Here is a 25,347-nt window from a genome sequence, read left to right as displayed (position 1 = left end):
AAAGGGCAGAAAGAGATTTTTCAGAGAACAGCATTAAAACAGCAACGGTTTATAGAAAGGCCATTTTTAGGGGGTAGGTGATTAAAGTATTCACATGAATGAAATATCAGAAAATAAATCTGTATCTGTTTGCCAAATCCAGAGATGTCGGTTGATAATAATGAAAATATATTCGGCTCTAATTTAAACTCAGAAAATTCTCAGAAGATGGACTTAATGGGATTGCAACAGTGCTTTCTTCCAGTTTACCAGAAGTTCTGTCATTGATGGCAACTATGGTACAATTATGAGGGTCACCCAGAAAGTAATGCACCACATTTTTTTTCTTCAACAATTATTTATTGAACACAAAGAAACTTACACACAAGAAAGAATGATGTTTCTTCTACACTCCCTATTTTTCCACGTAAACTCTGTTCCATTCTATAGCCTTCCTTCAGCAAGACACAAGGGCGTGTATGCCCTGTCGGTACCACTCCTTGGTTTGGTCACAAAGCCATTTCTGCACTGTGCGAATCACCTCTTTGTCATCCTGAAAATGTCTTCCGTAAATGGTATCCTTTAATGCTACCAAACAAGTGGAAGTCTGAGGGAGCTAAGTGAGGGCTGTAGGGTGGATGGGGTAACACTGTCCAACCCTGTTTAGTGATGTGTTCCGAATTCCATCCATTAATTCTGAAGCTTATGTGAAGACATTAACCAAACTCAAGAAGCACTTCCAGCGACTTTGGTGCCATAACAACCCAAGTGAATGTTTTATTCAACATGATAACACTCGGCCTCACACAAGTTTGAGGACTTCGGAACACATCACTAAATTTTCACCCAGATGTGTCCCTGAATTAATAAGTCATGATTCCCCCAAAGGAATTCATATGAAGCAATTATATTTATGTTAACCATATCTTTTATGTGATTTCCAAATGGTTATGTAATTAATATACCATCATATTTAATGAGTTTTCAGGAGCAGTGGACATCTTCCTCGAACTGCTCCATTTAAACGAAGATTCATGGTGTTTATTTGTATTAGTATGGTCCATTTTTCTTTCAGTTTTAAACAGGTCAAGTTGTAGAGCTGGAAAAGGAAGTATTATAGAAAAAAGTAAAAGATTGAGAGCACGTGAAACTTAGAATGCAATTTTTATTTAAATACCTTTGGTATACTGGTTGTCTTTTTAAAGCATTTACCTTTTATTGTTTTTTCAATAAGCCTCATGATAAATTCTTTTCTTTATTTAGGCAGTGGAAGAACTCTTTAATCTCATGCAACTCTTTGTAGCTCAGAGGCCTGATATGAGAGAGGAAGAACTGGAAGATATTAAGCAATTTAAAAAAACTACTATAAGCTGTTACCTTCGCTGCTTAGATGGACGGTCGTGCTGGACTACTTTAATAAGGTATTTCATATTTGGTGTGTTGATCTAGAATAAATGTTAGAGTTTATAGAGTGATTTTTGTGCTTCTCCTGTGTGCTGCTCGGTGAGTCAAAGCATGGATTAAGTTCTTGTCTGTTAGCCAAGGATGAATGAGAAATATCCAGCCATGCCTCCTCCTTGGCCCCAACTGAGCCCGTTGTTTCACTCAGTCAAGCCTAGAGGGACGCAAAAATATTTCTCTACTCAGTTCTTGGACAATGGAAAGAAATTGTCTTGGATTCGCTTTTTACTAATTATATGGAATTAGGGGCTGGTGTGCAGAGAAGCCCTGAGACTTGTGTTTTGCTTCCATGGGGAAGGCATGTGTTTGACTTTGGTTACTAATCAGACCAATATCCTTGGTTTCTGTGGGATTATTATTCAGTTCTGGGCATAGTTCCCTCTAAGCTGAGCAGGTGAGCAATCGCTCACTTAAAAATCATCATCAACTCAGAGTTTTCCAAACCTGCCCAGAAGCCGAGAGGGAAATTTTATTATTATTTCTGTGTCGCCCAGTCCCAAAGGGACTGCCGCTCAGACACTATACTTTTCCGCCCACCCCAAAAAAAATTTAGAGAGAACACTGGTTCTGGGGTGCTTGTCTGATGTCCCAACGAGCCCCATTTCTGTTCTGTAAGCTGGCCACTCGTGAGTTGGGGTTCCCACTCACATGGTCTCGTTTGAGCCTCGTTGAGAGAGAGACATTTGTTAGTAACAGAAGCGGTTGTCCAGATCTCTGGCGAGGCTCTGGTGCCAAATTACTTTGATCAGCTGGGAGTCGGCTTTCCCTTTGCGGGGGTCTCAGCACCAGATGATTATGCTTTGAACTTTTGTAGGTATGCTTGTCTGGAGAACCGGCAAGCCTCTGTATTTCTTTAGACATAGTTGACCAGCTGTGAGACGGGTCTCCCGCCCACATGGCTTCGGAGTTATTTGAATGGAAAGCAAGAGTGCCTGTCCGGATTCCCAGGAGCTCCAGATTCAAACAGCGAGCCATTTCTTTGTGAACCGGGTTTCCCGCTTACACAGCTTTTTATTATATTGCCAAAAGTCCTACCACTAGGGGAGGAACTGGGGAGAGTTTCCCAGATTCCACCTTCTATTGAAAGTGCCAGTTTCTGTCTGGGAATCTGGCAGAGCTCAGGCAAGTTGGCGGAGCGATTGTAGAACCTCATAGGTCGCTCGCTCAAGTGGCTGCAAGGATGTGGCAGGAACAGTCTTGGCACCGGGAGGATGCTTCTTAAGAGGATGCACTGACTACATATTCATTGCTTATAGTGAGTCGGCGTTGAGCAGATTTCTAACTTCAGTCGCTATTTCTTTTGTTAGAATTGGACTGCATGCGTAGCCACTAAGGGAAAGATCCTTTTAGTAGGGGTTCAGTACTCCTCTTCCAACCCTTCTGTGTTCCCAGCGGCCTGGTGGATTCCTGGTTGTAAGGAACCTCTATTAAAGAGCCTTTCTTCACCTGTGAGTGGCAGACTCCTGTGCAGAGCAAGACTCAAAGGATCTTTCTAGAAGGCATTCTTCCTCAGCTGAGGACAGGGACGCTCAGAGGCATCTGAGATCCCTAGAGAAGCATTTTGCAAAAGCATGCCAACAAATCTGCAATCTATCTCCTGTGCAGCAGGAGGAGGATCCTGCCCCTAGGGAGGAATCTCCTGAAAATACTGTGACAGCATTCTATTAGAGAATTGCCTCCAGATGTAGCCACAGAGGCTCCTCTCCTGGAAACAGCAGTTAGCAAGTCCCCATCTGGATCTTTGGTTGGCCTTTGGCTCATGAATCAGATCTGTCTCATTCAGTGACCAGATCAGTGACCCATCTGCAGTGATCATACTGCAGCAGGCCTTAGGGGGATTCTAGGAATTATCTCTGCCCCAAGTTATCAGAGATCTTATTGCATCTACCATTTCTCAAGGAGTCCCTGAAGAATTGCAACACAGAGTTTTCTCACCTGGACTACAGGAGCCATCTGCCTGGATTTCCCAACAGGGTCATTGTTCTTCTTGATCCTCCCTTTGCAGCAAGCATTCTCGTGTTGAAGAGGACAGTTTAGTAGACCAGGACCTCTGAAGATGAATGCCATATTCCTGACTGGCCTTCCTATTCTGGCCACTTTAAGCCGGCCTTCTTTAAATCTCTCTTATATAAAGCCAAAATGACATCACACATGGGGTTAGTTGACATTTCATCAGACCAGGGCTTGATCCCACAGAGGGCGTATTTTCTGAACCAGTTCTGGAAAAAGACTGCCCCAGCGCCCAAGATATTTGTGGATGTTATCCAACACCAGTGGAATCAGCCTGCTTCACCAAATGCATTCAGTAACAATGACAAACAATTCCATAAGATGGGATCAGATCTGGAGGATCTTCTCCATTGATTGATACTCCAGTGTCCAATCTAGTCTCTTTCTTAGACCTCTTTCTTTCATTATATGTTAATGCCCTTTCTTCCATTATAAGTTTTCTTAGTAAGGATAAAAAAAATATAGTAATAGTACAAGATCAGATTTGGAAATCAAAACAGTATTTTAATGATGTGCATTCTGTTTAGGATGCAACTGCTGTGTCCATATTAAAACAGGTTGTAACTTTACATTTATTTTTTCTTTACTGTTTTGCTCCAAGTGCCTTCCGAATATTATTAGAAACTGATGAGGATCGGCTTCTTGTCATATTTAACAGAGGCTTAATCCTGATGACTGAGGTACAAATATTATTGTCATTATTTTAGCCTTTTGGTGGGTGGAATATTGCAAAATAAAGTAAATTAGGATATCTTGTTTGCAGAATTCTATCTTTATATTTTAGTAATATGCTATATCATTTAATATATATATTTGGCAGTCCTTCAATACGCTGCACATGATGTACCATGAAGCCACAGCTTGTCATGTAACTGGAGATCTGGTAGAGCTTCTGTCCATATTTCTTTCCGTCCTGAAATCCACTCGGCCATATCTGCAAAGAAAAGGTTTGGATATTATCTATCTATCTATCTATCTATCTATCTATCTATCTATCTATCTAATCTATTTCTATGCCACCTCTCTCGGAAGACTCGGGATGGCAATTGTAAGTTTTATTTTAAAAAATAAAACAGATGAGAACCAAAATATAATTATCACTATCAATCAGCTGTTTATATGCCAGAGTTGTAAACTATATTAATTTGGTTTTATATTTTCAGATGTGAAACAAGCCCTTATCCAATGGCAGGAGCGGATAGAATTTGCCCATAAACTTTTAACTTTGCTAAATTCCTACAGTCCTCCGGAACTTAGAAATGCTTGTATAGGTAAAGTATATTAAACCTAATGCACTTTCTTTGATCTCAGATTACCCATCAATCACAATAAAGATAAAATAGAAACACTTCCATTTCTGTTGTAATTGTGGTTAAAGACTAAGACTTGAATGAGTGAATGATTAGGTGCCATCAAGTCATTGTCAACATTGATAGTTTTATTTACAATCAGAATTATAATTGAAAAAAATACAAATTAAAAATAATAAAAGAGAAATTTGATTCCATCCATCTGAGGCTAGTTTGTTTGTTTGTTTGTTTGTTTATTAGATTTGTATGCCGCCACTCTGTAGACTCGGGGCAGCTCACAGCAACAATAAAACAATGTACAACAAATCTAATAATAATAATAAAAAACCCACTAAAACCCCATTATTAAAAGCAAACATACACACAAGCATACCATGCATAAACTGTATAGGCCCAGGGGAGATGTCACAATTCCCTCATGCCTGACAGCAAAGGGGTTTTTTAAGGAGTTTACGAAAGGCAAGGAGGGTGGGGGCAGTTCTAATCTCCGGGGGGAGCTGGTTCCAGAGGGTTGGGGCCACTGTTACCTCTAAGCTGCAGCCATCAGGACCCCCCACACACGAACTTGTTGACGGCGCGCAAAGCCACGCCGTCCCGGATTGCGTGGAGGGGAGCTCTTCCCCGGTCAGGCGACGGTGAGGCCCTCCCAATGCTCGCCCACCGCCCAGGCCCCGTGCTGGGGGCTGCCCCTTGAAGCCGGGGGCGACGGACCTAGCCTTGGCTTACTTGGCCCCAGTGCAGGCAAAGCGTGGGGCGGATTAGGCGGCGGCGGCGGCTGCTGCTCCGGGCCTGCCTCCGAGCTGAGCTTCCTTCAGCTTCCTTGGACGCAAAGCTGCAAAGCTCACCTGCCGCCTCCAAGGAAGCCAAAGGAAGCTCAGCTCGGGCGCGGGCCTGGAGCAGCCGCCGCCGCCTACTCCACCCTACGCTTCAGCCGCACCGGGAAGCTCTGGTAGGCGCAGTGCAGTAAGGCAAGTAGCGAAGATGGCGCTGCCAAGCGTGGGTCGAGCGGGAGGGCACCGGCAGCAGCAACACTGAGCAGTAGCTGTGCGGCGGCGGTGGGGCGGTTGGCTGTAAGGCACTGACGGCAGCAGCTGGATGTGTTGCAGGACGCCGTACATGCTGGCGCTGCGCTGGGCATGGGGCTGGCCCCTCTGTCCCAGTCCAGCCAGCGGGCCAGTGCCAGCCCTGTGCCCATGCGCAGCGCAGCGCCAGCAATGTACGGCGACCCACCGCCACCGGTGGGTCGCCGGTGCCATCATCCTGGAGCTCCTGCTTGCAGCCGACCACCCCGCGGCGCACAAAAGGTTTTTGTGCGAGTGAGTGGTGTTGCAGGGCAGAAAAAAAAAGAAGAGAGAAAGAGAAAAAAGAGAGGTAGGAAGAGAGAAAGAAACTGAAAAAAAATTAGAAGGAACAGTGGTCGGAGCCGCCACAGAGAAGGCTCTTCCCCTGGGTCCCGCCAAACGACATTGTTTAGTCAACAGGACCCGGAGAAGGCCAACTCTGTGGGACCTAACCGGTCACTGGGATTCGTGCGGCAGAAGGCGGTCCCGGAGATACTCTGATCCAATGCCATGAAGGGCTTTACCAACACTTTGAATTGTGACCGGAAACTGATCGGCAACCAATGCAGACTGCGGAGTGTTGGTGTAACATGGGCATACCTAGGGAAGCCCATGATTGCTGTCGCAGCTGCATTCTGCATGATCTGAAGTTTCCAAACACTTTTCAAAAGTAGCCCCATGTAGAGAGCATTACAGTAGTCGAACCTCGAGGTGATGAGGGCATGAGTGACTATGAGCAGTGAGTCCTGGTCCAGATAGGGCTGCAACTGGTGCACCAGGCGGACCTGGGCAAACATCCCTCTCGCCACAGCTGAAAGATTGTTGTCCTCTTATTCTCTTTCTTTCTACTTTCCTAGTGTCTTTTTTTCTTTCCAGCTTTATTATACTCACTGCTATGTTACTTCTCAAGAGTAATAGTGAGTTCATGCACAGGCCCAGTGGTGAAATGTTTCTGGTTTGCTCGTGCCTGTCATTCATCAGAGAACTGGTCACGAAGGGAGCGTGAGGCTCCGCCCACACACGTGGACACTGTCATTTGGATCTTTAACCCTCTGCACATGCGCAGAACGCTTTGCACATGCACAGAGTGTAAAAAACCCAAATGGCAGTGTCCAGGCGGGTGGGCGCTTCAGTGACAAAGGCACGAGCAAACCAGGAGCATTTCATCTCTGCAGGCCATGTAGTTTTTTGCAGTAAGATGGAAGTAATTTTGCCATTCAGCTGTTACCTTTAATTTCTCATTTTAGTTTACAGGCCTGGTAGTTCTGGTGATCTTCCATTCAAGTACCAATGTCTGACCAAGTTTGGTTAAGAACGGCAGTACTTGGCATTTGTCCAAAATGAAGGCATAAGTAGTATAATAGTTAACTCTGTTCAATCAATAACATTTTTTTGGTAAACTGTGAATAGAAATATAAATTGGATAACAAAGGTAGTGATTAGCAATTTGCCCCAATCACAGGGTTTCTAAGTTGGCATTTAAAGATTCATTTGGACTACTAAAGCCTTTTTATTATTATCACAACTAACAATTTGGAAAAAATTTGCAAGGAATTATCCTTCTAATTCAGTAATTCAAGATGCAACAAATAAAGCTTAAAATTTATAGACTGATATACAATAAAGCAAACAAAATGTAGCATGCTATATTGATTGCAGTGTTTTATTTGCTGTAAAATAACTTAAAGTAAATGGATGATACTAAAAATCAGGTTGGCTGAATAACATTTCTATTAATCATGAACAAAATTTTAATATGCCTAAATGAAAGCAAACAATTACAGTCTGATCGTGTTTATGTTTTTCCTAGTTTGAATTTATAAAATGTTTATGCAAAGTTTATTAGAGTACAGTATAGATTTCTTCTTAAGAGCGCCACGTAAGTCTAATAAATAAATAATTATATACAAATCTTTTTTCTTTCTTTTGTAGATGTCCTCAAGGAATTGGTGCTGTTAAGCCCTCATGATTTTCTGCACACTTTAGTTCCTTTTCTCCAGCATAACCATTGTACATACCATCATAGCAACATACCAAGTATGTATAATTCAGATGACAAGATTATTTATACTTTATATAGAAATACTAACTTATAATATTATTTTGAGATTTGATTTGAGGCTGGAAGTAGTTTGACAGGTGAGATGGAAAATTCAATTAACTGCAAATAATATGACCAATCTAATTAACCTGAGGTATTCAACTATTGATAGATGTTTTAAACTTATTACTTTTAGATTGCTCTTAAGATTGAGAAAGTTCATTTCTCAATCAGAAAAATATATTTTAGGCAGCCTAAAGCAGGCGTGCCAAAATTGCAGCATGTGAGCTGTATGCGTCATGTGCCGGCCATGCCCATGCCCAGTTTATCAAAGAGGAAAGAAAGCCATGAGCCATCACATGGCGGTGCTGTGACTACACAAGTTTGACACTTCTGGCCTAGAGTGAACTGCATATTGTCAAGGCATTGTTTCTAGATGACAAAATCAACATTCTAAATAAATAAATAAAGAGGGAGAAAATCCCCTTCTTTTTCCTAAACAGCTGAGATTCAAAGGCAACCTGAAATACAGTGATACCTCATCTTACAAACGCCTCGTCATACAAACTTTTCGAGATACAAACCCGGGGTTTAAGATTTTTTTGCCGCTTCTTACAAACTATTTTCACCTTACAAACCCACCACCGCCGCTGGGATGCCCCACCTCCGGACTTCCGTTGCCAGCGAAGCACCCGTTTTTGCACTGCTGGGATTCCCCTGAGGCTGCCCTCCCTTCTGTGTTTTTGTGATGCTGCAGGGAAATCACAGCAGGGGAATCCCAGCAGCACAAAAACAAGCGCTTCGCTGGCAACGGAAGTCCGGAGGTGGGGTTTCGAGGGCTTTGGTGTTTTTGCAATGCTGCAATTTCACTGATGCTCCCTTCGCTGGAAAACCCCACCTCCAGACTTCCGTTGCCAGCGAAGCGCTTGTTTTTGCGCTACTGGGATTTCCCTGCTGGGATTCCCCTGCAGCATCACAAAAACACAGAAATCTGGAGGTGGTGTTTCCTATGGAGGGGAGCCTCAGGGGAATCCAAGCAGTGCAAAAACGGGCGCTTCAGCTGGCAAAAGGGGTGAGTTTTGGGCTTGCACGCATTAATTGCTTTTCCATTGATTCCTATGGGAAACATTGTTTCATCTTACAAACTTTTCACCTTAAGAACCTCGTCCTGGAACCAATTAAGTTTGTAAGACAAGGTATCACTGTAATTGTGGAGAGCCAAGGGCAAAGCCAGCAGGAAGTCAGAATTTGCGATCACATGCAACCCTTACTTAATGATGGCAACTGGGAATACTCACTCTCGGGCGGATTGCTATTACCGGCCACTACCGGGGCACTGCTTATTATGATTTAACTTATCTTTTTTAGGGGGCAGAGAATCGGGATGGCTACTCTCTGTAAAAAGGAAATATACACATTTGTTAATGCCTCTCTTTTTTCTTTACCACTACAGTGTCTCTTGGTCCTTATTTCCCATGCCGTGAAAATCTGAAGTTAATAGGAGGCAAAAGTAATATCCGCCCACCTCGCCCTGAACTTAATATGTGCCTTTTGCCTACAATGGTAGAAGCTAACAAGGTATTTATTTTATTAATTTATCAAATTTATATGCCATCCATATTGATGAAGGCACTCTGGGCAATTTGCTACTATTTAATTAAAATCAAACATTAAAACAATAAAAAAAGATCTTGAATTTAAAATTCAATTAAAACAAAATATCTATAAGGAAAGTACATTTTTCCTTTATGTAACATTTGATTAATCAAGAGTATGCCTTGATTGATGAGTCTTAAGAATATCACACATGTAACAAAATTTCCATGGCAATTTTATTATAGTAGTTTTCATAAGAGAGAAAGAACAAAAAGGCCTTTACTTGTCGCTCATCTTTGATCCCAAAAAATCCCTATAAATACTTTGGGTCCCAGATATGTTCAGCCTTTTAAGTAAGAATGGGAAAGTGGCAAATAAGAAAATAGTACATTCTTTTTAACATCTTAAGTTTGCTATATATTTATGTAATTTTTATTAATCCCTAAAATTCCCCAGTTCTGTAGCAAATAATTTCTGAACCAAGTTCTATAGGGTTTTTTAGCAAGAATTTATCATTTTTCACATTTAGATATTATATTTTTCATGTTTTTATTTTGTTAACAGAACTTTCCTTAAATCTTCAGGGTAAAGATGAGGTTTATGACCGTATGCTACTAGATTACTTTTTTTCATACCACCAGTTCATCCATCTCTTATGCCGAGTTGCCATCAATTGTGAAAAATTCACAGAAACCTTAGTGAAAATGAGTAAGTATTAATTTGTCGCATATCTAAAAGATTCATTTAACAAGCACATTCGTTCAGAATTCCTCAAATGTTTTCAGCTTTGTGGACCAGTGGAAGAAGGGGATAGTTTTGTGTGAGCATTCAGCATGCACACCATTTGTGCAAGTGATCTACAGGTGCACCTGCTTAAATGGACTGTGTATGCTCACCCATTGCTTGAGCAAGTGAGGATGTGCGCTTCAGCCATTTCTGTAACCCAGTTGCAAACCTCTCACAGCCCTCCAGTGGGCCATGACCCACAGGTTGGGCATCCCTGCATTAATTGACAAGGTCTGTCCTTTAGAGCAGTGTTTTTCAACCAGTGTGCCGCAAGACATGGTCAGGTGTGCCACGAAGAAGGAAGCTGAGCTTCCGGTCTCACAACTTTTTGCTGAGGGCATGAAGAGCAAAAAGTTGCGAGACCGGAAGCTCAGCTTCCTTCTTTGCGCCTTCCAAGTTTTCTAGCAGCTGCAGCGCCTGCCTGGCTGGAGCTTCCCTGGCGGCGGCGGTGGCAGGTGAGCTTTGGGTCCCAGCGGGAGGGTGCCGGCAGCAACGGCACTGGGCAGTAGGTGCAGGGGGGCAGCTGCAAGTGGTTGGCAACAATGTACATCACGCCGGCAACAGCAGCATCAGGCAGTAGCCATGGGGCGGCTGCAGGGCGGTCGGCTGTGAGCGGTAGCTCCAGGGTGGAGGCACTGACGGCAGCGACTGGACGTGTTGCTGGATGTTGTACATGTTGGCGCTGCGGGGCTGCCCAGCGCAGCGCCAGAATGTACGGCATCCTGCAACACGTCTAGCCGCCGCCGTCGGTTCCTCCGCCCTGGAGCTCCCACTCGCAGCCGACCGACCGACCGCCACCCAACGGCTACTGCTTGATGCTGCTGTAGCCAGCGTGGTGTATGAGAGAGAAAGCAAGAGAGAGAAAGAAAGAAAGAAAGAGTGAGCAAGAGAGAGAGAGAAAGTAAGCAAGAGAGAGAGAGAAAAGGAGAGGAAGGAAGAGAGAGAAACAAATGAGAGAAAAAAGGGGAGAAAAAAAGAAATGAGAAAATGATTGAGGCAGAGAATGAGAGGAAAGAGAGAAACAAAAAAGAGAGAGAAGTGACTCTTGATTTAAAGCATATGATAAAAAGCACCTAAAGAATGAGAGAGAGAAAAACCCCAGCCCTCACCTGTTTTTGGAAATTGTTCAAGAGTGTGTACACACACACACACATACACACACACACAAAAGGGAGGTAGGAGACAGGAATGGAAAAAGAGAGGAGAGTGTCTTAGAGTGTCATTTTGGTTGGTGGTGTGCCCCAGGATTTTTTAAATGTAAAAAATGCCGCAGCTCAAAAAAGGTTGAAAATCACTGCTTTAGAACATAGGCCAGTCCTTAGCAAGCCTTGTGTATATGGAAGAGTAAATTGCAACCTCAGAATTAATAAGTGTTTAATTTTTAGATAAGTAGATTATATGAATGAATATTTCTCTTTTATAAAAATTACATGAAGAACGGCTTTATTCAATTTTCAAATTCATTTACTAAAATAGCAAGTTGGGATTAAATGAATTAATATCTATCTATTTAGTAGAAGCCTATGTGTAAATTCAAAAATGTAGAATTTTATTTAAATTGTATTACATTGCTACCCAACCGTAGAATAAGCTAGAAAGACAGGTTAATTATTTACACATTTATCTAAGAGTAAAACATGATAAACAGTGAATTGAGGTTTATTTATATTTAAACTACTTCTATTAAACACATCATGATTTTTGATTGGAAATTGGAACAAGGTCATTTGGGTAGTGACAATACATTTGTTTTATTTTGCAGTTAAACTAGTTTGTGCCTTTTAAAATCAATTATTTATTTATTTAATTTGCAACTGTCATTGGAGCTTGTACTGTTTATGATACCTACCGTATTTTCCGGCGTATAAGACGACTGGGCGTATAAGACGACCCCCTAACTTTTCCAGTTAAAATATAGAATTTGAGATATACTCGCCGTATAAGACTACCCCTCTTCTGTACATCATAGACCTGACTGAGTCTAGGTCTATGATGTACTTGCATTGAGAAAAAAATCATTTCTGAACATGATAACACAATATTTTAATTACTAATGATGAAGATCTTATTGTTAAAATTATAAATGAATTATTTAGAGAGAGAGAGCCAAGTGGGAGCACTCTTCTGTCTATCTCTCCATATGTCTCTGTCTATCTGTCTTGTCTGCCTCTCATATTTCTCCTCACCACAATTAAGTTTATTATTATAACTCATCATAATTTGTCAACACAAAAAGGTGAACCTGGCTATTTTCCTTTCTCCTACCATCTATTCTGCAGGTATCTTTCAGTCTAACATGCAGCATGCTGACACCTATGTGAGAATCTATTATGGAATGAGAATCTGTATGTGATATGATATCGCAATCCAAACAGCCCATCCATTTTTTCCTCTTTCCGCACTTTCTGTCTTTATCCTCTTGCAATGTCACTTAAACAGATTTTAACTTGTCGGGTTTAATTAGTGACCCTGCCAATTTTCAGTACTGTGCAGTGTGCTATGATACAGAGCAGGGTGAATAATATGACCTCAGCTTTTAAAGTTATTTTAAAATGTTGCCTAAGAAATATGAAAAGATGATTCTTTTTGGAGGGAAAGTACATTTTCAATGGTTAAACATAAGAACAAATACAAACAGGCAGAAATAAATGCATCCAGTTTAACATTCAATCATTTCCCTGGCTCTTTTTATTGAAATGAACAAGTTCATACATTCAATTTTGCAACCACTAATAATGTTGGTCAAGTAGGTACAAAAATACCTGGGGAAATGATCAAAGTCTTTCTCTCTCCCCCTCTCTCTCCCTCTCTTTCTCTCTTGCTATCTCTCTTTCTCTCTTTTTTTTTTGCTTTCTCTCTTTCTCTCCCCCTCTCTCTCCTTCTCTTACTATCTCTTTCTCTCACTTTCTGTCTCCCCTCTCTCCCTCTCTCTCTCCCTCTCTTGCCATCTCTTTCTCTCCCTCTCTCTTTCTCTCTCTCCCTCTCTTGCTATCTCTTTCTCTCTTTCTTTCCCCCCTCTCTCCCTCTCTCTTTCTCTCTCTCCCTCTGTTGCTATCCCCCCTCTATCTTTCTCTCTCTCCCTCTCTTGCCATCTCTTTCTCTCCCTCTCTTTTTCTCTCTCTCCCTCTCTTGCTATCTCTTTCTCTCTTTCTTTCCCCCCTCTCTCCCTCTCTCTTTCTCTCTCTCCCTCTGTTGCTATCCCCCCTCTATCTTTCTCTCTCTCCCTCTCTTGCTATCTCTTTCTTTCTCTTTCTGCCCCCTCTCCCTCTCTCTTTCTCCTTCTCTTTCTCCCTCTGTTGCTATCCCCCCTCTCTCTTTCTCTCTGTCCCTCTGTTGCTAACCCCCCTCTCTCTCCCTCTCTTGCTATCTCTTTCTCTCCCCCCCTCTCTCCATCTTTTTTTCTCTCAGCAGCGGCAGCAGGGTGATCAGCTGTGAGGCGGAGCTACGGAACTGAGGCACGGACGGCGGCGTGTGGGCGAGCCTGCGCTTTGCGCAGGCTCGCCCAGCTGGGAGGCGGTGTTCGCGCCCCCCAAGTTGAAACTGACGTCCGGCCGGGGCGATTCTTCCCCGGCCGGACAGGCAGCGTGTGAGCGAGCCTGTGCTCCGTTCAGGCTCGCCCAGCTGGGAGGCAGTGTTCTCGCCCCCCCCCCCCCCAGCTGAAACTGAGGTCCGGCCGGGGCGATTCTTCCCCGGCCGGACAGGCACGCTTGTGCTGCCAAAGGCAGCGTGTGGGCGGGCCTGCGCTCGGCTCAGGCTCGCCCAGCTGGGAGACGGTGTTCTCGCCCCTCTCAGCCATCGCAAATAGGCGCCACTGTCCTATATCCGGCGTACAAGACGACCCCCCACTTTGGAAAAGATTTTCAGGGGTTAAAAAGTCGTCTTATACGCCGGAAAATACGGTAGTTTTCTTCGTAATTGTTAAATGTTAAACAACTGTATTTCTGGCATATCCGTATCTTTATAATCTTAACTTAATTGCATTTTTATTTTTAAAATGTAGGTGTTCTTGTTGCATATGAAGGCTTACCTCTTCATCTAGCTTTGTTTCCCAAACTTTGGACTGAACTTTGTCAAAGTCAGGTAAAATTAATTTATCTCTGGAAGGGATGTTTTTATTTGGAAAGTAAAGGTGTGTGTTTGATCATCATTTTATGATAGATGATAAATGGAGAAAGTCCTACCTTCAGTTAATGGCATTTTTATATAGGCTTTCTCTTGCCCACAGACTTAGACTTTTTTCTAAAAGTTGGTGAGATTCTAATAACTCCAAATCTAATAGTCTGTTGTGAGCAGAGGTTGATTTTAAGATACTGAGGAATTGTTACAGACCGGTATTCTTAGAAAATTCTGAGTTCAGTTCCAATGAATGATTTTTGCGTAACATCTCTGTGTAGCGAACTGAAATCACATATCTACAATGGATACGTGGAATCCTGGCTCTGAAGCTCTGATCTCCTTTCTCTTTTCAGTCTTCCATGTCAAAGAATTGCATCAAGCTCCTGTGTGAAGATCCTGTGTTTGCAGAGTATATTAAATGCATTCTAATGGATGAGAGGACATTTCTTAACAACAACATTGTTTACACTTTCTTAACTCATTTCCTTCTCAAGGTATGAAAAATAGATCAAAACTTCAATATAGATCAATTTTCCACAGACATTCACTCTTCTTTCAAATTCCACACCTGTAGTTTGGTATACAGTAGGAAATAGTGCTATGATGAGATCATTTCACTGAATTGCAAATTAAGTTTCAGAATTCCTTATTTTACAGGTACAAGGACAAGTGTTTTCTGAAGCAAATTGTGCTGGAATAATCAATAATCTGATTACAAATTTGATCAACCAGTATCAGAATCTGGAATCAGAATTTGCCAATCAGCGGGTTGAAATTTTTAAAGCAAGTTCCACTTTAAATGGGGTAAATAAAATTTATTTTCTCTTCAAATATTGTATTGATTTATGTAAAGCATTTTTCTTCCTATTCCTCAAATGAAAATGTTCAAAATGACAATCTGCAATCACAGGCATACACACACACACACACCCCATACCTGAAACAAAATGTGGTTACTTACCAAACAGATTATATTAAAGTAATATGTCTCTTGTTGGAGTAACGTTTTGCAGAAGCTAGCCCACCCAGATAGGCAAAGCAGCTAACCAGCCTACCTCAGACCAGGATATCAGGAACCTTTGTCTTGAAGATAATTGAATACACGTACTGCAGAGTTTCTGGGTGGATGGGGATGACTAGGTGGTCATGTGACTGGGTGAGCATGGCCAATTTGATGTTACTCAAGTTGAGGGATGCCTCAACAGCCTTTTCTTGCTCCTTCCCTCCCAGACACTTCTCTCCTGCTCTGCCCGGGTTCCTTAGGGCCCCAACAGGTAGCAGTTGTTGGAGCTAAGCAGTCACCATGAGAAAGAGTTAGCAAAATAGTTGGCTCAGTTCAGATTGGATCTGACCAAGAAGGAGGCTCAGCAGAAGGACTGAGGACTACAAGCATAGGCTTTCCAAGCAGAGGGAAGATCTGCAGGAAAGCAAGGCCAAATACTGGCACCTGGAAGCTCAGCAGCCAGTTCCAGGCCATAATACACAGGAACAAGGCCCTCTGCCAGCGGCATTTCCCTCCAGCCTTCGCCCAAAGTCCCACACTAAGAATTTCTGCCCCCTCCAACCAGCACAAAAAGATCACAAAGGGGAGAGACACTACAGCAACACAAGTATTCATTGAACGTATCTGGTCCAGGGCCATAATTTGAGGAACCTTGACTTGGTGCAATATAAAAAAATGCAAATAATTTTTCTTTGGACCACCAAAATTTTCTCACTGACAACCAGTAGTCCTTTGCTACCAATTGGTAATTGCTATACTAAAAATGATAAAAGGTGATGGTGTTTAATGGAAGGGAGTTACCCAAAATAAAAGCTTTGAAACTGGGCACTTTGAAAAAGTGGAGAAAATAAAATAAGAATTTAGTTCTAATGCTAATTTATTGTTAACAGTTAAAACTGCATTTATCAATAATATAGCATATACGTACATACTGTCCGCATCCCATTTGCTTCTTATAATAGATATACAGTATACATGTTACTATGTGTTTTGTTTTTTTAACCTCATAATAATATTTTTATTTAACACTATTACATATTTTGAGGGGAAAAATAATTAGATAATAGATAATTATTGAGGTTATATATTATTGTTCAATATATTAATAAGATGATATTCCATTATATTGTAGTATGATATTTTACCCATTATAACAATTATCAATAAATCATTTACAGTAAAAGATTCTGTCAAACTATTTCTCCCATCTGAGTATAATACAATAAAACTGTTCTTTCCGGCCTGGTTAATTAGCAGTAATTAAGCCCCAATGAAAATTTGGAAGCCAAATGACTAAAGTCCTTGGAGAGGGGCGGCATACAAATCTAATAAATAATAATAATATAAATGGAAGGAAGGAAGGAGAGAGAGAAAGAAAGAAGGAAAGAAAGAAAGAAAGAAGTCTATTTACAAAGCAAGGTGCTGGAAACAGTAATGAAATCAGAGGAATGTCAGTTCACCTGCCAAAAATCCAGCATTATCGGCACAGCTAATATCCTGTCTCCAACCTTCCCTTTATAGGGAAGGTTGTTGAGAAGGTGGTGGCACTCCAGCTCCAACGGTCCATGGATGAAGCCGATTATCTGGGCCCTCAATAGTCAGGATTCAGGCCCTGCTACAGTATAGAAACTACTTTGGTCGTGCTGACGGATGATCTCTGGGGGGGCCGGGATAGGGGCCATTACTCTATCCTGGTGCTCCTTGACTTCTTGCAGCTTTCAATACCATTGACCATCGTATTCTTCTGCGCCTGCTAGAGTGCTTGGGAGTGGGAGGCACCATCTTACAGTGGTGCACCTCCTATCTCTCCAGTTGGTCGCAGGGGATCAGAGGTCGACTCCGAAGTCCCTCCCTTGTGGGGTGCCTCACGGGTGGGTCCTCTCCCCCCTGCTGTTTAATATCTACATGAAACCGCTGGATGACATCATCCAAGGGCACGGGGTAAGTTACCATCAGTATGCTGATGATACTCAGCTATACATCTCCACCCCGTGTCCACTCAGTGAAACAATGGAAGTAATGTGTTGATGTCTGGAGGGTGTTAGGGTTTGGATGGGTGTCAATAAGCTCTGACTCAACCCCGACAAGACGGAGTGGCTGTGGATTTTGCCTCCAAAGGACAATCCCACCTGTCCATCCATTACTCTGGGGGGGACTTTTGACCCCCTCAGAGAGGGTACGCAACTTGGGCATCCTCCTCAATCCACAGCTGAGCTTGGAACATCATCTTTCAGCTGTAGCGAGCGGGTCATTCACCTGGACAGAGAGTCTCTTACTCACACTCATGTCCTTATCACCTTGAGGTTCGACTAGTGCAATGCTCTCTTTGAAGAGCATTTGGAAACTACAGATCATGCAGAATGCAACTGCAAGTGGTCATGGGCCTGTTTCTCCAGCACTCTGCAGGCTGCCTATTGGTTTCTGAATGCAATTCAAAGTGTTGGTTATGACCTGTAAAGCTGTACATGGCATCAGGCCAGATTACTTACAGGACCGCCTGCTGCTGCATGAGTCCTAGCGACTGGTCAGGTCCCACAGAGTCGGCCTTCTCCAGGTCCTGTCAATTAGACAGTGTCGCCTGGCGGGGCCTAGGGGAAGAGCCTTCTCTTCCCCCAGAGATTTGTACCACCCCTACCCTCCTTGCTTTCCACAAGAATTTGAAGATCCACTTGTGCCAACGAGCCTGGCGACATTAAACATCAGCCCCCGCCAATGAATGGAACATTTGTTGCTGTTAGAATGACTGGGTTTTTTTAATATATTAGGATTTTAGATTAGTTAGCTTAGTTTTAAATAATTGGATTTAGGATGTTTTGTATTGTTTTTTTATATGCTGTAAGCCTCCCCAAGGCCCCAGAGAGGGGCAGCATATAAATCCAATAAATAAATAAACGCCCAAAAGAAAGTCATTAATTCAAGTCATTAATTCTTGCCGTAGACAGGTACTCACTTCGGCTGTTAGTTCTTTCTCTCACAATAAAGGAATATTGAACTTCTGCAATCAAATTCCCATGCTCCTCCCCTTTTATACTATCTGTGATGAAAAGCTATGCCTAGATCTACATTGCCGGAAATATTCTTGTCTCCCTCGCATTCTTCTGACTCATGCATTTACTATGGGGTCCACAATATCCCCCTCCTAATCTAACTTCAACATTACCACAGCTGGGGGTTCTGCAGCCCCTGAATGGTTCCCAAGCCCTAACTCTCCCTCACTCTCGCATTACGATTCCTCTGATAAACACACTGGCCTCTGATATCCATATGGACCCAGTTCTTTCTCTTCAAAGTCCGCAACCAAAGGAGCTGGATATGAGCCAACCACAACAAAAAATACCTAAATATTGTTAGATTTACAGCTGTGACCACCATGGTTAATAGTTTGTACTTGCCTCCCTCTTGATTTAAGCTAATATATAAAGATATATGCAATTTCTTTGGTTACTGTTTATATAATCTGCATACACAGAGAGCAGATTAATTTATAAAGTCCAATTTCATTAAATGCATTGACTTAAATTTTCTTTTATAGGATCTTCGAGCTCTCACTTTACTACTTTCTGTGCACACCCCCAAACAGTTGAATCCTGCCCTAATACCTACTTTGCAAGAGCTACTAAACAAGTGCAAAACTTGTCAACAACAAAAAAGCTCATTGCAAGAACAAGAAGCCAAAGAACGAAAAACTAAAGGTTTGTTTTGTTTTCTTTATTAATCAGATGTATAGCCTATCGATCATCTGTCCAAGTGACTGATGGCAATCAGTTTACAAGTAAAAAAATTGTTTTAGGGATCCTATTTAACTTTTCCTTGCTGAATCATGTTTGAAAGTATCTACTGATTGTTCTTAGAACTATTCAGCTAGAAATATTCTGGGATACCCTCCTATCAAAATGACAAAGTAAAATCAGCAGTCTTGCAACAGCTTGAAAACTAAATATTTCTCTGCTTGTTGACAGGAACCCAATTTATCATGTACATTGAATACAAGATGGTGATAATCATCTTAAAGCTTGAATGTATATAAAATAACTTTAGCACTGATTAGTTAATTAAACCTTATTGACAAATGATTGTGAACAAAATTCGGGTTGAAATAACTCACATTTTTTCTTACATCTGGTAGCTGGGCTGGGCCCAGAGGGAGGAGTTCCTCTCTCGGAAATATGCCCAGCTGGGTTTCAGATATGGCATCAGCCTCGACCCCAGGGAAGGAGGGGAGGAGTGGCTATTGTAGCCAAGGAGAACCTTCGTCTGCGTAGACTCACTGCCCCTGAGATTGCGGGTTGTGAGTCACTCCTTGTGAAGTTGGACTTAAGGGTTCAGGTGGGCTTGTTACTCACGTACCTGCCTCCCAGCTGCATGTCAACAGCCCTGCCTGTGCTGCTCGAGGAGGTGGCCGGGTTGGCGGTGGAGTTCCCAGGACTCATTGTCCTGGGGGACTTCAACCTGCCGTCACTCGGCAGTTCCTCTGGATTAGCACAGGAGTTCATGGCCACCATGACAGCCATGGACCTGACTCAAGTATTCAGTGTCCGACTCATGAGGGGGGACACACAGGGTAGTGCCAAGGAATTTAACTCATTTTTCGCTGATAAAGTCGCTCGGATCCGGGCGGACCTCGACTCCAATTGTATAGCAGTATCGGCTGACAACGAGTCAGTCGAGGTGACTGGGGCTAAACGTCTTTGTCCATCTGTCTGGGAGGAGTTTGACTTGGTGATACCTGATGAAGTGAACAAGGCCATTGGAGCTGTGAGTTTCGCCACCTGTTTACTGGATCCGTGTCCCTCTTGGTTGGTTTCAGCTGGTCGAGAGGTGACACGGAGCTGGGTCCAGGAGATTGTCAACGCCTCCTTGGGGAGGGGGCCCTTTCCGGCTCCTTATAAGGAGGCACTTGTGCGCTGCCTCCTCAAGAAACCTTCCCTGGACCCAGCCGTGCTTAATAACTATCGTCCAGTTTCCAACCTTCCCTTTATGGGGAAGGTTGTTGAGAAGGTGGTGGCGGTCCAACTCCAGCGGTCCTTGGAAGAAGCCGATTATCTAGATCCCCAGCAGTTTGGATTCAGGCCTGGCTACAGCACGGAGACTGCTTTGGTCGCGTTGATGGATGATCTCTGGCGGGCCCAGGACAGGGGCTTGTCCTCTGTCCTGGTGCTTCTTGACCTCTCAGCGGCTTTCAATACCATCGACCATGGTATCCTTCTGCGCCGGCTGGAGGGGTTGGGAGTGGGAGGCACTGTTCTCTCTGGTCGGTTGCAATCGGTGTTTGTGGGTCAGAGGTCGACCTCGAGGTCTCCCTTGTGGGGTGCCTCAGGGGTGGGTCCTCTCCCCCCTGCTATTCAATATCTACATGAAACCGCTGGGTGAGATCATCCAAGGGCATGGGGTGAGGTATCATCAATATGCCGATGATACCCAGTTATACATCTCCACTCCATGTCCAGTCAACGAAGCAGTGGAAGTGATGTGCCTGGAGGCTGTTGGGTCTGGATGGGTGTCAACAAACTCAAACTCAACCCAGACAGAGTGGCTGTGGGTCTTGCCTCCCAAGGACAATTCCATCTGTCTTTCCATCACCCTGGGGGGGGAACTATTGACCCCCTCGGAGAGGGTTCGCAACTTGGTCGTCCTCGATCCACAGCTGACATTGGAACATAATTTTTCGGCCGTGGCGAGGAGGGCGTTTGCTGGATTCACTCATCCACAGTTCAGCAGAGTCTCTTGCTGTGGCCTGGAGGGTGTTGGGGTCTGAATGCATGTCAACAGGCTCAAACTCAACCCTGACAAGACGGAGTGGCTATGGGGAATTACTGACCCCCTCAGAAAGGGTCTGCAACTTAGAAGTCCTCCTCGATCCACAGCTAACATTAGAGCAGCATCTTTCAGCTGTGGCAAGGAGGGCATTTGCCTAGATCCGCCTGGTGCACCAGTTGCGGCCCTATTTGGACAGGGAGTCATTGCTCACAGTCGCTCATGCCCTCATCACCTCAAGGTTCGATTACTGCAATGCAACGCTCTCTACATGGGGCTACCTCTGAACAGTGTTCAGAAACTTAAGATCGTGCAGAACACGGCCATGAGAGCCATCGTGGGGCTTCCTAGATTCGCCCACGACTCTGCAACACTCCGTGGCCTGTATTGGCTGCCGATCAATTTCTGGTCACAATTCAAAGTGTTGGTTATGACCTTTAAAGCCCTACATGGCATTGGACCAGAGTACCCCCAGAACCGTCTGCTACCGCACGAATCCCAGCGACCGATAAGGTCCCACAGAGTTGGCCTTTTCTGGGTCCCGTCGATTAAACAATGTCGTTTGGCGGGCCCCATGGGAAGAGCCTTCTCTGTGGCAGCCCCGGCCCTCTGGAATCAACTCTCCCCGGAGATTAGAACTGCCCCCACCCTCCTTGTCTTTCGTAAATTACTCAAGACCCATATATAACACCAGGCATGGGGGAGTTGAGACACCTTTCCCCCAGGCTTTTTTATATTTATGTTTGGATATGTATGTGTTGTTTGCTTTTAAAATATGATAGGGTTTTTATGTGCTTTTTAATATTAGATTTGTTTTCGCTAGAATATTGTTTTTATTTTTGTTGTGAGCCGCCCCGAGTCTTCGGAGAGGGGCGGCATACAAATCTAATAAATTGAATTGAATTGAAGAGAGAAGGAAAAATAAATATATAAAAAGAATTTATTTATTTATTTATTTGGATTTCTATGCCGCCCCTCTCCGAGGACTCGGGGCAGCTCACAGCATGTACAGAAAAAAACAGGAAACAATAATAACAATCCAATTATACCTTAAAAAACAATCTTAAAATTCTAATTAAAAACTATCAATATCATTCATTCGGCAGTCAAACTAAGCATTCATCGGTCAGGGGGAAGGTCTAAGGAACCCCAGGCCTGGCGGCAAAGATGAGTTTTTAAACTTTTTTGGAAGGCAAGCAGGGTGGGGGCAGTACGAATCTCAGGGGGGAGCTGATTCCAGAGGTCCGGGGCCTCCACAGAGAAGGCTCTTCTCCTAGGTCCCGCCAGCCAACATTGTTTGGTCGACGGGACTCTAAGGAGACCAACTCTGTGGGACCTCACCGTTCGCTGGGATTCATGCGACAGAAGGCAGTCTCGGAGATAATCTGGTCCTATGCCATGTAGGTCTTTATAGGTCATAATCAACACTTTGAATTGTGTCCGGAAACAAATTGGTAGCCAATGCAGTCCGCGGAGTGATGGTGAGATATGGGCATTTCTTGGAAGGCCCAAGACTGCTCGCGCGGCTGCATTTTGGACGAGCTGAAGTTTCCGAACACTCTTCAAGGGTTAGCCCCACGTAGAGAGCATTGCAGTAATCGAACCTCGAGGTGATAAGGGCATGTGTGACTGTGAGCAGTGACTCCCGGTCCAGATAGGGCCACAACTGGTGCACCAGGCAGACCCGGGCAAACATCCCGCTCGCCACAGCCGAAAGATGATGTTCTAATGTCAGCTGTGGATCGAGGAGGACATCCAAGTAGCAGACCCTCTCTGAGGGGGTCAATAATTCCCCCCCCCCGGGTGATGGACGGACAGATAGAAGTGTCCTTGGGAGGCAGTACCCACAGCCACTCCGTCTTGTCTGGATTGAGTCTGAGCCTGTTGGCACCCATCCAGACCCTGACACCTTCCAGACACCAGCACATCACTTCCACTGCTTCGCTGAGTGGACATGGGGTGGAGATATACAGCTGAGTATCATCAGCATACTGATGGTAACTCACCCCATGCCCTTGGATGATCTCGCCCAAATGTAATATTTTGTTCTGCCAATAAAAATAATTCATTGTGACAATTGATACTTGTGTTATTTCATCAATATTTATTTTAACTATACAGATGATGAAGGAGCCACTCCAGTAAAAAGAAGACGGGTTAGCAGTGATGAGGAGCACACAGTAGACAGTTGCATCAGTGATTTGAAAAATGAACCTAGGGAAGCCTTGACTCCAACTAGCACCTCAGATAATGAGACAAGAGACTCCTCCATCATTGACCCAGGCACCGAACAGGACCTGCCTTCTCCTGAAAATAATTCTATTAAGGAGTACCGTATGGAAGTTCCTTCTTCATTTTCTGAAGATATGATGCTAGCTACTCATTCACACCATGGGGAGGAGCAGTTGGGCAGTGGAAGATTTGAAGAATGTAAAGATCTGAAAGAGCCGTCAAGCTCCAAGGATTCTCACATTATTGAGGATGATACAGAGTTCCCCTCCACATCTATTTCTGCTGTTCTTTCTGACCTCACAGATTTGAAGAACTCTGAAAATCAAGCTTCCCAAGACCCTGAGTCTGGCTTATCACTTAGTTGCAGCCATTCCAGAGGACTGTTGAGTCACATGCAGCAGCAACATCAAGACATTTTAGACATCCTTTGCAGGACCATTGAATCAACAATTCATGTGGTTACGAGGATATCTGGCAAAGGAAACCCAGCTGCTTCTTGACAGTAGAGGAGCATGTGTGCGTTTAAAGTCTTTTTTTCTCCCTTTAAAAATGCTGTTGGTATAAGTTCTGCTTATTTCTGTTTTGTGCTTCAGTTTGTCCAGTGCTTTCTGCTTGAATGGCAAGATAAAATTTATATGCTTAATTGGTCAGGCAGAACTTCAAATTAAAAAAAATATTTTGCATCTACCGTATGTTTTCTTAAAGGGCAATCAAATAATGAATATGTTTATGTAATTCAAAGTTCACTGTGGTGGCTTTCATTTAATATGCCTGTCTGGGAGAGCAGGGACTCTTTGCCCTGTATGATGTAATTGAAATTTAACTGCATTTTTACGGTGTATAATATGGTGTCCTCTGTGCCAGTTTTGTACCTTACAAAAGAGGCAGCTTGCCTCCAATTGCTGTGGTTCTTATTATCAAAATTAAGTTTACTTGTATACTAAACAACCACAAAAATTGATTCTATAAAGAATCCTCTAGCTGTGGCCTGACAGTATACACATACACAAATGCGCACACACACACACAAATATATATATATATATATACATATATATGTATACACATATTATATATATATATATATATATATATATATATATATATATATATATATATATATATATAATTAGTGCTTTATTTAACAGAGTACCTGTAATGAAAATAAAGCACATTTGATGTAAAATTGTTTTATTTTTATTGACATGACCAATTGCTATTCTGTGCACTTCATTAAACTGATTGTGATGACTTTTCATTTGTTTTTATATATGTTGCCTCTGTAGTCCATTATTTCCTTGCCAGAAATAGGAGCTCAGAGAGGTGTGGGCACGCTTCCTAGCTGCACTCTTCCCTGACATCCATGGACTGTTGAAGAATGGACAGGGCTATTTAGAATATTCTATACTTACCTATATATCCCTGTGAAGTCCTTAGTGAAGCCAGTACTCCTCTGAGTCTCACATGTGGTGATATATTTTACATTTTGGATACTTTTTTTGTCTGTAACTATTTTTTAATAAAGCAATGAATACATCTGAGTGAATGTCAGAGGATGTATCATGCAGTCAGAAGAAAAAATGGAAAATTAATAAAGGATTACAAATACACATTTTACAGGAATTGCATATGTCATACAATTACATGACAACTTGAAAATGAAAATTAAATATCAGATTATGATGATACTAAAAGTAGTAGCAGTATATTTAAAATAGGGTTTTCACCCCTATATTGAGCAAATGCAGATAGATTCTGAAGGGGGCTATATAATGTATGTCAGTTCAGTTCACTATACTAGTGGTTAATATGTGCATACCTAAAAGTAAGCATAATTCTATTATTTTGAAAGGTATCCAGATTTGAAGGCAAGAAAATCTTCAGTGAAGATGTAAAAGAGACAAGAAGGAATGAAATTAGAAGAGGTGCTTTAGCAGCATAATATACCAAAAGTGTTTTAAAGAGTTCTTGAATACTTTAAAAATATTTGGATATATA

General features: G+C 42.9%; 1 protein-coding gene across 5 annotated transcripts in view; it reads left to right on the top strand.

Annotated features, from left to right (window-relative positions):
• The window catches only part of USP34 (ubiquitin specific peptidase 34), a 167,988-nt gene extending 143,821 nt beyond the window's left edge, over window positions 1–24,167 (top strand). For all 5 annotated transcript variants that reach the window (XM_070734803.1, XM_070734804.1, XM_070734802.1 and 2 more), the window contains 12 exons: window positions 1,243–1,400; window positions 4,052–4,130; window positions 4,271–4,397; window positions 4,614–4,721; window positions 7,754–7,858; window positions 9,316–9,440; window positions 10,043–10,166; window positions 14,245–14,324; window positions 14,714–14,854; window positions 15,018–15,164; window positions 18,896–19,055; window positions 23,239–24,167. In XM_070734803.1, the coding sequence (XP_070590904.1) occupies window positions 1,243–1,400; window positions 4,052–4,130; window positions 4,271–4,397; window positions 4,614–4,721; window positions 7,754–7,858; window positions 9,316–9,440; window positions 10,043–10,166; window positions 14,245–14,324; window positions 14,714–14,854; window positions 15,018–15,164; window positions 18,896–19,055; window positions 23,239–23,849 (1,965 nt within the window). In that variant the 3' untranslated portion in view covers window positions 23,850–24,167. The remainder of the gene's footprint in view (window positions 1–1,242; window positions 1,401–4,051; window positions 4,131–4,270; window positions 4,398–4,613; window positions 4,722–7,753; window positions 7,859–9,315; window positions 9,441–10,042; window positions 10,167–14,244; window positions 14,325–14,713; window positions 14,855–15,017; window positions 15,165–18,895; window positions 19,056–23,238) is intronic.
• The last annotated feature ends 1,180 nt before the right edge of the window (window positions 24,168–25,347 follow it).

This window comes from Erythrolamprus reginae, chromosome 1, assembly GCF_031021105.1.
Source record: "Erythrolamprus reginae isolate rEryReg1 chromosome 1, rEryReg1.hap1, whole genome shotgun sequence".
Lineage (NCBI taxonomy): Eukaryota > Metazoa > Chordata > Lepidosauria > Squamata > Dipsadidae > Erythrolamprus > Erythrolamprus reginae.
Note: the sequence above shows the minus strand (reverse complement) of the source record. Positions and strands in the feature narration are given on the sequence as shown.